This window comes from Schistocerca piceifrons, chromosome 11 (genome assembly GCF_021461385.2).
Source record: "Schistocerca piceifrons isolate TAMUIC-IGC-003096 chromosome 11, iqSchPice1.1, whole genome shotgun sequence".
NCBI lineage: Eukaryota > Metazoa > Arthropoda > Insecta > Orthoptera > Acrididae > Schistocerca > Schistocerca piceifrons.
In genome coordinates, this window is record NC_060148.1 from 162,688,517 (window position 1) to 162,702,586 (window position 14,070).

The window sequence follows — 14,070 nt, forward strand, 5'->3', positions numbered from 1 at the left end:
CAGAGTGTATGTGCGAACCCTACCTGTTGACCTGGAGCTTGGAATTATGCATTACCTTGTCACCTGTAATGCGTCTAATGAATGGGCCAGCCTTCAGGAACACACCGGGACGAAGGAGAAACCAAGAGATTGAGGATTCACCAGCTACTTAAGATTCTTCTTGATGGTGGCCAATACACTGTCACCACTACAAGCTTGTGTGCTTCCTGAGCACCACTGTGGCACAGCATTGAAAGAGCTGTTCAACACTATATTCATTAATCTGGAAGGCCAGGAATCAGCTCCAATTTTTGGATATATAGCCACTCACCCTTCATTCTTACTTTTCTATTGCAGTGTATTAGCTTGGACTCATCAAGATGAATCTGTTGAACTTCAGTGATTTTCATGTGACATTCTGAATTCAGCGCAATACAGCTGCTGACATTCCACCTGAACTTTTATTTACCTGTACAGATATTAGATGTTTGCTCTATTTACCTAGGAACAGTCACATAATGGTTGTTGCAAAGAATAGCATTACTGACCATACTGCCTTGTAATGTTGTTGCTTATCAGTAATACTGAGTAATTACAGTAGGGCATTTTATATCTGAGGTACTTTCACAAGTAATAAAAATTTATATTTCTCAAAAAGTTCTGCAGTGAATTATGAAAACTTACCTTGCACTATCAGATGTGTATCTTGTTGAGGTTTCCACCTGAAATATATGAAGAAATTGCCTGTGACTTACAACTGAAGAGACAGTAAATAAATGTAATTCAATTAATGCCCACCAACATGAGAGTGGTCCACAAAATGCTGTAAGTGAGGCTTGAAAATGATATTAAAGAGGATATGATAAACTGTTTCAGTTAATGAAACAGAATGTTAGTAGGAATTCACTCTCCATTTCCTCACTTTGTCTTCAGTACTGTAAATATCTACACAAGCCAGTAATTTGGTTGTAGCCATACTTCCTACTAGACACTTCACAAAGAAAAGTGACCAAAACATCTTTCATCTGTCATGTACTTATGTCTTATGTAAGATTTTCATTAATTTTTTTTTTAATTATGAAAAGTGACCGATGAATCGATCATCGTGACACATTTGGGCCTTTGTGCTCTGGGCAGCCCAGACCAACTTGCAGAGGTGAGGAGTGACTTCTAACCCCAACCGTAAGTTCACACTCAGAACTACATACACACTTGGACCATTAAATATACAAACATTAATAAATATTGGCAGACTCAAAATACTTTCAGACATTGTAAATGGACAACAAGTTAAAATTGGCATAACAAAAAAGCACATTCACAGATGAAGAAATACCACATTCAGAGAACTATAGATTTTTCACAGAGAACACAGGGAATAAATTCGTGAAACTGCTCCAGCTCTGCATTCATAAATGGCAAGTCTATTTTGCAATCAGTACCAAATTTTTTATTACCTCCAGAAAGACTCTCTCCCTGCAATAATTCAATATTTAGATGAGAGGTACACAATAATTAATGCACATGCAATAATAAATCAGGGTAACAAGGACAATGCAGAAAGTAAAACAGTCCTGAGAACAAAATTGGGAAGCATCTGATGAAGTGCTAGAGGAAAATACACAAATTTTATTAAATTTTTATCCTAAGACTGGCACAGGATGGAGATGAGAACATTTTCTGCCTAAACTGCTGTTAAATGTATTTATTCACAACTGGAATTTTGACTTATGCCATTCTCCAGTGACATTTTACTATGAACTACATCAAATTTATTAAATGTCATACCTAGTGCTTAGGGAGTGGATATTAAGATGTGCAGTATGATATGACTGACAGAAATTAGTACATGAAGTACTACCATTGTCTGGACATACAGATACGATGACTCCTGTCTTGTAATGAATATGCAATTTGTGAACATGGCTAATACAAGAAAAGTATTACCTCAAAAAGAATTATAAAGGACTCAGATGTCACACTGGGCTACCACTTGAGAATTGTACAGCTGCCAAATTAATTTTGAATAAATACATTCCATAACAGTCCAGGGAGAAAATGTTTATGTCTGCCTGACTGTGGATGTAAGAAAAAAGGAAAAGTGGTAAGAAAAAGACATTTAGCTACACTGCTGGCAGATAACCCCCCACCCACATACACCACTAAAAAGATATGAGGTCAACAATAATATGTTTTGAGAATATCAGATAGCTTATGTGCCAATAACGAAGTAAAATTCCAAGAAGGTGATTTCCAGAGTCGGACATAGATACATGTTGAAATTGACTATTATCACCGAATCATGAAAGTAATATTCCTGGCCTGTAATAACAGATAGCCATGTTCACAGAAGATTAAAAAAAATTCCACGAAAAGTTCAAGGAGAAAACAACACTAACAATTCCAAAATAGGAGATATATCAGAGATAGCTTACGACAGGATGGTCCTCTGAAGGGCAAATTCTTAAGGACTAAAGGAGCAAAATACTATTGGAATACATCTGCAAAATTTTAGAAGGCTTATGACTATAAAGCAAGACTGCTTTTATTCAAACTTCTTAAAGAATCTGAAATACAGAAGACAACACGGGTCCTCTTAAAAGAACTACAGTCTCATTTGAGATACCAACAGACTTTAGCCAAGGCAAAGGACTAACTCCATTCTTCTTTCAGACCATACTAGAAAAGTGAAGATTGAACAGATGGAGCAGTTGTCAGAATCCAATACCAGAAGTTGAATACTACTTGGTTAGAAAATGGATGTCAAAATTGTCTGTTCAACTATTGTAGATAATTTAGCAATACTCGCTATGTAGAGAAAGCACAAAACAGAGAGAAAGAAAAATGGTAGGAGAAGCATGACTACTCGTCTCCTCTGGTAAGAAGCAGTAGTGGGTAACAACAGGACTGCAATATCCAAATCAAATACGAAGTATCAGTGGAAGAAAAATTTTAGGATCTATGAGAAGTCATGTAGCCAAATGGTGGGGAAAATGGAGCCACAAAAGGTAGACTATGAAAGATGGTCTTTGTATTTCTGTTAACAGAAGATGTTTACAGTAAAAATTCTTTCTCCAAAATTGCAGAACCTCCAACTTGCAAGACAGTCATTTGGCCAGAATACAGATCTGCATCAGAAACACTAATTTTAGAATCAACAAATAATAGTGAAAATTATGAAAAAAAAAGATATTAGGAAACAGATCACCAGGACAAACATTTAAACTCAGAAACAATACAGAAGTATTGATAAATATGTAGGAAAATAACTGGAGACAAAATTTGGCAAAGATGGCTAATGAATCTTATCATACGAAAAAGAAAAACTGTGCAGCAGTACTAAAAGCTTCAGAAAAGAACTCATTGGCTTACAGAACTGCACCAAGACCTACAAGAAACTTGTATAAAGAAGCAAGAAATTTAAAACCAAATACAGAAACAGAATTGAGTTGATAAATATCCCACAGCAAAATAATTCCAAAAAGAGAAGATAGAAACTGGATGTCAAGTGAGTGGAAACAAGAAAGTGTATAGATGAAGGAGTAGTATAAAGAAATGTAAAGCCTTAGCTGGCCTGTAATTGAGAAGGGTAATAATATATAATATTGTTCCACATTTCTAGTACCATCTTAGTAAAGCACAGCAATTGTATTTGCACTGCAAACATATCACAGCAAGTAGGTCAAAGTGTCTCTGTAAATATGCAAGGAACAGTATTTCGAGTGTTTTGTTAGGTTACAGCAGTGCTCAGAAATACTTTGCAGTTGTGTTATGCTGTCAGTACTGATTGCATGCAGTCAAAAAGAGCAACACATGTATGTGCCACTCCAGCAACAGCTTCATGCTGCTGTGGTTACATATCTAGTGAACGAGCAAGATCATACAACAATTTAAGTATATATATATCTGTGTGTGTGTGTGTGTGTGTGTGTGCACGCGTGCGAGTGTATACCTGTCCTTTTTTCCCCCTACGGTAAGTCTTTCCGCTCCCGGAATTGGAATGACTCTTTACCCTCTCCCTTAAAACCCACATCCTTTCGTCTTTCCTTCTCCTTCTCTCTTTCCTGATGAAGCAACTGTCTGTTGCGAAAGCTTGAATTTTGTGTGTATGTTTGTGTTTGTTTGTGTGTCTATCGACCTGCCAGCGCTTTTGTTTGGTAAGTCTCATCATCTTTGTTTTTAGATATATTTTTTCCCACGTGGAATGTTTCCATGATCCAAAATTCACCTCTTTTTTCTAAAAAATTCTTTTCAGACCAAAACCGAACTTTTTGAGTGCCTAAGCCAGAGCCTGGATCTAAATTCAAATGTTTGACACTGAACATTTCTCATTTAACATTGAAACACGAACAAATATATACTTAATATTTTGCTCTGGTGAACTATATTCCTCGCACACCAAGAGAAATGCCAATAATCTGCTATCCATTGGTACTACCTTCCTGTGAGAGTAAGCTAACGACTGTAAGGCAGTATTTAAATTCACATTGATACAACTTTTGCACTAGTACCTTTGAGGAATTGTAGGACTTTTCCAAGGTCAATGCCATGATAGCAAGTAGAATTTTTGTCACACATTTAAACATACTCATAAACTCATTGATGAACAAAAGATGAATAGGGCCAAAATAAGTGAGGAACAGAAATAAACAAAGGATTCAACATATGAAATATTCTAACTCTGCTGACCATTCTCTCAAAAAACCAGATTCATAGCTAACTGCTAATTTGTCACTTTCCAGCTATAAAATATTATTCACAAATATTACATAGAAAACCACTAAAATTGAATTCAACACTAATATATCAATTTTTATAAACACTGATTACAATAACACTAAATTGTACTACTGGTAAGCCAAAACTGCCACAAGCATAACAATACATCAAACTGTACTGTGAATACCTAATTTGTCTGGAACTCAATTGGATCCAGAGTATCTAAAATTTGACAAACTACTCAATTTGACCACAGCTAAATATACTCCACACTTCCATCACAAAAATACAGCATATTTTACACTAAACCCTTACCTTTATCCTTAGTGAATATGTCTTAAGTAGTTTCTTTGACAAATTAACTATTATGCAGTATGAGATCAAGATACGTCCACTTCAACTGGTTGTAATTCATACTTGGTATGTGCTACATAGTAACCAAAAACACCATGTAAATGAGCAGGAAATGATTATCTCACCTGGTATGATACACTTGTTCGTATAAATATTTTCTTGTATTTACTTATTTTGACAGTTGCATATGATGGCAGTTCATGTTTTCACTGATATTTAATGTAATATTTATCTCAGAATATTTCATAAGGTTCTAAAGTGATCAGCATGTGGAGGTGCTTATCTCAAGCCAGGCTTCACAAAATCCTCACTAGAGTACCAACTAATCCAGAAGGTACATTGAGGAAGGAGGAGGGGAATATACAAAGACAGCACATGAGACACTGGAACTGCTCCGCAAAACTTACTTTCCTCAATATGCTCTGGCTGATAACGTAGACCAGAACGTGACCCCTGAAAGACAATGGTTCTCAGGCACTCGAAGAGAGGACTGGGAATTGGCTAAGGAGTGTGTCAATTTCAGTAAAATCCAGTGGGCAGTGGGAACATTCTAACTGGTCAAGCAACCTGGCCCACACGGCATCTTTCCAGCTCTCTTGAAAAAAGTAGGAGAGAATCTTGAAAGAGTCCTGTGCAGGTGATTCAGGGTTAGCCTAGCAGCAGGAGCCATTCCCAATGCCTGAAGGGCAGTGAAGGTTGTCTTTATTCCAAAGTCAGGGAGAATTGATCATAACAAGGCAAAAGGATATGAGACCAATCAGTCTGGCTAATGTACACGTTGGGGAGAGGAGGTTAACTAGGGCTCCTCTGCATTCAAACCCCAACACATAACCAGGTATATCAAGTGAGACAGCTCTCCATCTATTTGTTGGGAGGGTGGAGAAAGGACTTTGCTTTCAAGAAATAGCTCTCTGCATCTTCCTGGACATCAATGGGGCTTTTAGTAATTCAACCTTCCATTCCATGGTTAGGGCAGTGAAGGTGCATGATCTACTGACCCCTATATGTGGGTGAACTAGGGCCACACTTAGTGGAAGAAGGGTAGTGGCCTGAATAATGAATGAAATGGTAATTAACGCTACTAGAAGTTGTCCACCAGGAGAAGTTTTGTCCACTTTGTGGAATCTAGTGGTGAATGAACTCATTTAGGAACTAAATTCCAGTCAATGTTTTTGCCAAGGATAAGCAGATGACCTTGTCATAGTAATACTTGCCACAAGGTGCACTTGACATTGTGGAAGACTGGTGCATTAAACAGGACCTACAGGTTAATCCTAAGAAGACTGTTGTACCAATCACAAAGAAGCATATCCAACACTCAAGTTGGAATGTAAAGCTTTTCAATGAAACCCTACCTGTGAAGGGGATGGTGAAATATCTAGGGGTAATCTTAGACGAGAAACTAACATGAATTCCTCAAATTAAGATTATCTGCTCGAAGGCGAATTGTACTCTAGTGAGTACCCGAATGGCTTGTGGTAAAAACTGGGGCCTAAGACCCTGAAGTATGCACTGGATGTACACCACAGCAGTTACACTTAGGATCTCCTATGGGGCCTTAGTGTTATGGAAGAAAGTAGAAAATCAGGTTGCAGCTAAGGAGTTTGCTAAGGTGCAGAGACTGGCCTGGTTAGCCATAACAGGGAGAATTAGTAGTACACCAACTGCTGAGATGGAAGCCATGCTGGACATGCCTCCACTACACCTTTAGGTTTAGATGAAGGCAGCAGATGGTGCATACAGACTCAAAACTGGTAAAAACTGGATCTCAATGGGATATCCAGACACACACACACTAAAACAGTGAGTGGGGCAAATATAGGAATGGCTGGGGAAATGCAGGCCGACTATATAACTCCAACTGCTTCACCAAGCCTTACAATATAATAATTGGAAGCAGGGAGCAGTGAGAAAAAACAGTTCAACACCATATGGGTAGAAATCAAACCAAGGTGCTGGGGTCAAGGTGTCTCGGATTCAGCGAAGACTGGAAGGCATCATCACTCTAGGAAAACTGGCCTTGGTATTCCAAACTGAAATTACTGAAATCAGGGCGTGTGTGAAGGAGAATATACATAGGTGCTACAAGGACCGTAGCATCTATATCTATTCAGCCAGGCAGCCTTGAAATCATTGGTAGCTCCTGCAACTAGATCTAAGATTATTGTAGTATGTCGCAGTGCTCTGGTGGAGGTAGGGGAAGCAATAGGTTAAACCTAATGTGGGTCCCTGGCCACTCAGGGATCGGTGGCAGTGAACAAGCCCAAAGACTGGCCAGGATGGGGGCAAAGACTCCATTCATTGGATCCAAACCTGTCCTTACAATCACCATGACTATGATCAAACTAGGACTACAGAACTGACTTAGAATACTGGAGCAAGGTCTATAAGCAAAAACATGGTAAGATAATGATACCAAAGCCTTGTTTTAAAAGAAGCTCTATAATCCTAGGCTTGAACAGGAAAAAGATTAAACTTATGGTTGGGATGATGACCAGCCATGAGAATTTCAAAAAACACCTACATACCACAGCAAGAGGGGCAGAAATGTTGGGGGCAACTAGAAGGGGAGAAATTGTGTCTAACGAAGAACTGGTAAAGGGACTCCTTGCACTACCTAAGGGCACTGGTTGGCTTTACTAGATACACAGGGAGCAATACCACACTAACTGTTTCAGTGCGGGTAGTGCCATGATAGATCAAAGCTGTTTTAGCTTCCCTGTCAAAATCAAACCAAATCAATCATCCTTAGTGAATTTGTGTTTAGGTATTTTTTTGACAAATTGACTATTATGCAGTGAGATCAAGATGGGTCCAGTTCAATTGGTTGTAATTCAAACTTGGTATGTGCTACATAGTAACCTAAAGCACCATGTACACGAGCATAAAATTATGATCTCATCTGATATGACAAACTTGTTTGTACAGAAATATTTCCTTAGATTTGCTTATTTTAACAGTTGCATATGATGGCAGTGTAACATTTCTTCACTGATATTTAATGTAAAATTAATCTTAGAATGTTTGATAAGCCTCAAAGTGAACATCATGGGAAGGTGTTTATTTCAAGTTGTTTAGTTTCAACAAGAACAATGTACTTTCGATCACTGTTATTTCCATTTACTTTTGTAAGATGCTTTGGAGGTTTTAAATAAGCAGTGCTGCTGTGCCTCATGCTCTTTGGTAATATATTTGTGTTTCTCACACAGTCTGGGCTGGTGAACAGTTTCTGTTAAGCCTGCGTAGGTTTTGACAGTAGTTGAACTGAAGTCTCTGGGCAGCCAACCAGTTGTGCGATTTAAGTTCTCTAAAATTGTATGGACGATATGATTTTGAGCAAAACTTGAGGATTTTCACATTTTCTCATTGTTGTATGTTTTTGTGACTGAAGAACTTTCACTTTGTGCAACTGATAGTTCTGTTTTGTGTTGAATTTTGATCAGACAGTGACACAGCATGAAATGGCTCTGAGCAATATGGGACTTAACATCAATGGTCATCAGTCCCCTAGAACTTAGAACTACTTAAACCTAACTAACCTAAGGACAGCACACAACACCCAGCCATCATGAGGCAGAGAAAATCCCTGACCCCGCCGGGAATCGAACCCGGGAACCCGGGCGTGGGAAGCGAGAACGCTACCACACAACCACGAGATGCGGGCCACAGCATGAAAGATAAACTTATATTGACCCAAAGTTGGAACTTAGATTTTAGTTCTGATTTCAAAGTAGCTCATGTAACTGGGGAATCTGTCAAATATTCTTAATTATTCACATAATTGAACTGCATTATCTTCAGTCTGAAGTGTTCAACCTTGCTATGTGAACCTATATAATTCAATTTAATGATTTTAAGTATGGCTATTTCTACTTTTGTGTCTTACATTGACAGTATACACCATTCAATTTAACTTTGCCACTGTGTTTATATTTCCTTATTATTTAGTTTTCACTGCATTTAAATTCCATTTAAACTACTTGTTTAAGTATACATTAACTATTGCAATATATACCTAACTTCATACTTTTAGATGTTGCTTGACTGACAAAATATAGTGTAGACAGCTGGTGGTTTTAACAGGGTAGATACTCAGTGGTGGATGGCTGTGACCCATGCATGGGACTGTAGAGGTACATTCCAACATCAGATTTGGTCACTAGCCTGAAACTTAGTACATCACAGGACCAATTTCAAAACATTAACATTACACATCTTAAATGAAATTTCTCTGTAAGGAGTAAGCTCACAGTGTCAGTAGCTGGACTTATATCTTCATCAGTGACTCTACTGGCACACAAATTGAAGGTAACAGATACAAGGCCAAAAATTCAATTTGCTCTTCCAAAGTTATATTATCATGGAATATTGTAATGCAGTTCCTCCTTTCAGTACTGGCATAAACGTCAAAATGACAGATTTTGAGATGATCAATAACTGTTGATTTTATACTGTGTAACCACTTAATAGAAAAAAGGCACCTGGACCATATGAGATGGCTGTATAATACTGCTCATATTACAATGAACTTCTTCCTTCTCTAACAGCAGCATATCATATGTCTCTGAGCCCATAAAACTTTCCTAGTGATTGGAAGGAGGCACCAGTCAATCACATTCTCTATCTGTGTCACCTGATAGATGCACATAATCATAGCAAAATGAAGCATGTGCATGAATAACGCTGTAGGCCACATTTTGGAGTTTTTAGGAAATCAACAAAAACCATTAATAGTAATGTAATAGCAGATATGTGTTGTTTGAAGATGCAGACTGTTGAAAATACTTGCTTTTGCTTTTTAAAATTGCACTAAGGGTAGGTTTTAGAAAATACATAACTATTGTAACAGAAAAACAGTGTATAGCAACTGATATACAGCATTACTGCAGATCACTCTGTATTCTACTGTAATGATCAGGTTGCCTAGAATCTGAAAGTTTTAAATAGGTAAATTATAACAAGACACAAACGGATTTTTATTGTACACTTATTACTTTGGTCTTAAAATAATAGAACATGAGTTTGTTATCAAGTTGAGACCCAAAGCTGGCACATTACACTCATATTGTACACAATGTTTTTTATAAAATGCCTGTATTTTGATTCCATGTATTTCGTCACATCCAATAGATCACTTTTATTCTCCTTACAAGTTTCAGTACCCCATTGTAGAGCAACAAAAAGCAAAACGCAACAGAATTTCTTTTACTTCATGTTCACACCCACGTTTCAAAATGAAATGGCTTCCACATGGATGAAGCATCCTTATGCCTCAAGGATCGTCACTGCATAACTTCAACCGGAGCACATCAGTAATTTTCAAAGCATGTGGTGTTTTGATAACCAGCTCAACAGATCCTGTGCCCTTGAAGTCTCCATCGTCTCCTGAATGGTCAGTTTTGAAAGTTCAACAGAGGTCTAAGCTGTGACATGCTTCCATTCTAAAGGAGCCCTAACTTTTGACCCTTTATTTTCTCAATCATAGCGAAGTTCCTGTCACAATGTAGGAAACTGTGACTCGAACATAATAACTTTTTATGTTTTTCTACGCAGTACTTGCAGTTGACCAGACCGAAATAAAGTGCTAAAATTCTCCAGTTAATCTTCTGCCCAACATGGTGGTCATACCATATAATTAGTTTGTGTTCCACACCTTCTTCAAGCATAACAAATTTAATCAAACCAGAAACTATTTTGGCTGAACCAAATCTTGCATCAGATCCATCCCCTAAATTTACTGTGTTAGTTAAGTACCGAAGTCACGAACCATGAAATTATACCATGGCAGCTGTCTCTGGCAGAATACCACGGAATGTGACAATGTATGACAAAGTAGAACCTGTTGTACGTCAACACATGTAACATTTATATTGTTGTTCTTTTGTAGCCATTTCTGTGTTGTCTTTTAGCAGTCTGTATGCTCGGTCTGCTTTTGCATGGCAACTGACCTAGGTTCCATGTTGTGCATTTGTATCTCACCTGAAGCTGTGAGCATAAACGAGCGAAAAATTCTGAACAGATTGAGATTGTGGTACAGAAATTCTTTCGGAGATTTATTCCTACTTTGAGAAACTGAAACAGAGTTCCCGAATCAGAGACTTGTCATCATTTGATATGGCTGTGACCTACACAAATAATTTCCTCAAGCATCGTCAGGAGTTGCCACTCCACTTTCGAGTTTATGTTGAAGAGAGAGTTTTCATTGCTGGGTGAGTCAGAATGCGTAAAGCAATGTTTTTTGACACACTTCTTTTGACTGGACTTCATATTTCAAAGTAGCTTGTTTCAATGATGTACCGTCTGTCTTACCTTCCTTTCGTCTGCCTGGCACACCTATGTATGCGGAGTTTATCAGGTTAATTGACTTTTCATTGTGCAACAAGGCATGGTATTCTTTGTACAGCTTTAACTTAATTTACATACTTGAATGTCCTAGAATCCTTCTTTTGAACACACTTCAGTATTGCATACATACCCCACATTGTCTTTTAATAATATAGCAGTGTGTATTCTACTATTTCATCAATGATAAAGACAGAACTGTAGTTAGTTTTATCCATGTTACTTATTTTTACTATAATATTGTCAGAAGATGCAGATCAGGTATGTTGTTAGAGCCATGTACTCTACAGGCCACATATGATGTCATTCAGGACACACGTTATTCTATTAACATATGTCCTTTTACAAAACCGAAGAAACCAATCCAGCATTATTCCACTCACTTGTGTTGGTGGCTGTTTCGCAGGAATTACCTTACCTTTTGTGATTTCTGTTCCAATCCACCATCATGAAGTCTTTTTCTCTTAATATGCTGCCAATTACCCCAAGTTAATTTTCCTTTCCTGTGCATTATTTGCACTTTTTCGACCACTTACTGTTAGTGTTACTTTGCTAAGCTATGCAATTCCTGTAACACCTTGCAAGCAGACAAGATTGTGGTCATCTCTCACTGTGATAACATTGTGTCCTCCAGTACCTGGTCTCCACTGATTCCACATCTGCCTCACTGTTGATGCAGCTTGCCTCGTGTGAGCCACAACATGACAAAAAAAACAGAGTGAGACCTACACTACTACTATAAAATGACCTTCACTCATTTACGCTGCATTTGTGCATTGCAACATACAGGTTAGAAACCACACACTTACAAAATGAACGAAACATAAAAGCAACACCAAAACAGTATTTCACGAACACTTTACCTACTCAACAGTGTAGTACTTGTTGCTCAGGCATTATGTGGCTCCAGTGGAGTGGAGTAACAGACAACTTGAGAATGTCTATCCTTAAAAGCTGTCCTTTCAGTTGGTCATAACTGCAAAGTATTAGAATTATGGCCCAAATTTCAATGTCTCATCAACTACAGCACTGATGTCCTCCAAGTATAGACTCAAGTAATGGAAAACCATTGATGGAATGTAACAATATTATGAAGAACAGAGTTAGTTGGTTGGTTGGTTTTAGGTATAAAGGGACCATACTGCAGAGTCATCAGTCCCATTCTCTTGACAAGCAAGGCTCAAAGTACAAAAAACACCCAACACCACACCTAAAAATAAAACAAATGGAACGAAAAAATGGGAAAAACATACACCACAAGGAGAAGCAGAAGTTATTAAAACCATAGAGCATATGGTCTAGGCTGGCTGATCACAGTAATAAAAGAGGATGAGCCAGCCACTCTGCAACACATTAAAATTTCCACCCCAAAAAGGCAAGGCGAGATGAATACATGTAGGGAAAACACGACCACAAAGACAAATAAATGCAAAGAAAGTGCGACAGAGTTAAAATGGAGGGAAGGTGGCGACCTCAGAGAGAAGGCTAGACACCCACACTATATGGTATGATAAAACAACCTCTCAGGAACAAAATATAACACTAAATCTGCTGTTGAAGCACTGTTGTCCAATACTGAAGGTAAGGTGCTGGGAACGTTAAAAGTCCACCACAGAGCGACTAGATGTGGGCAGCCCAGCAAGATGTGCATGACAAGTCATATGTGAGCCACAGTGACACCGAGGTGGGTCCTCGCGACAGAGGAGGCAGCGATGTGTTAGCCGCACGCAGTTTATTGTGCGTACTGAGATTATGCCATTCCATCTCCCAAACCTGAAAAACAACAGGGATCAACTGGATCGTTCCAGGGCACAGATGGACTCCTGGATGGTCGCTACCGAAGGATGGTGAAGGTAACACTGGTCGATAGCTTGTAGGCTCCTCAAGAGAAGAAACGACTCGCCAGGGCATGATCGGATGTGCTCAAAAGCACAAGAAATGGCCGCCAGCTCTGCAGTCCAAACACTGCAGCTTTCGAGCAAGGAGTGCTGTTCAATATGACCTCCACGAACAAATGCGAAGGCAAATTGACCATCACCCATTGAGCTGTCAGTGGCAACCACTTCACGGTTCCGGTACAAGTCAAGAACCGAGAGGAAATGACAGCACAGAGCAGAAAGGTTAACTGAGTCCTTAGGGCCCTGTGAAAGGACCAGGCAAAGTTTTGGCCTCAGTGTACACCATGGAGGTGTACGTGAATGGACCTACAGCATACGTGGTAAAAGCAAGGACTCCAGACAGAAGAGATCGGATGCGAACCGCAATCTTAAGCCCTGACCTGGTCCCCCGATGTTGGAGATGAAACGCCGTGGATGGGAAAAGGAGATGGTAGTTCGGATGCTCAGGAGAACTACGAATGTGTGTAACATAACTGGCAAGCAGTTGTGCACGCCTAACCTTCAATGGAGGAACTCTGGCCTGGTCACTGGACTCGTCCTGAAACCTCCTGCTGCCAGTCGAACATCAAAGTAGCACACTGGGTCGAGTAAATGTAATGTTCAGGGTGCCACCAAACAATAAACCAGACTCCCATAGTCAGGACAGGATTGAACAAGGGTTATGTAGAGCTGCAGCACTGTAGAGTGATCTGCACCCCAGTTGGTGGTGTTCAGGCAGCAGAGGGCGTTGAGGTCCTGCCAGCTCTTCTGCTTCAGCTGATGGAGATGAGGAAGCCAC

General features: G+C 39.0%; 1 protein-coding gene across 1 annotated transcript in view; it reads right to left on the minus strand.

Moving 5' to 3' along the window:
- LOC124719857 overlaps nt 1-14,070 on the minus strand; it is a 110,463-nt gene that overhangs the window by 11,825 nt on the left and 84,568 nt on the right. The window contains exon 5 of the mRNA XM_047245041.1: nt 664-701. Within this exon, the coding sequence (XP_047100997.1) occupies nt 664-701 (38 nt within the window). The remainder of the gene's footprint in view (nt 1-663; nt 702-14,070) is intronic.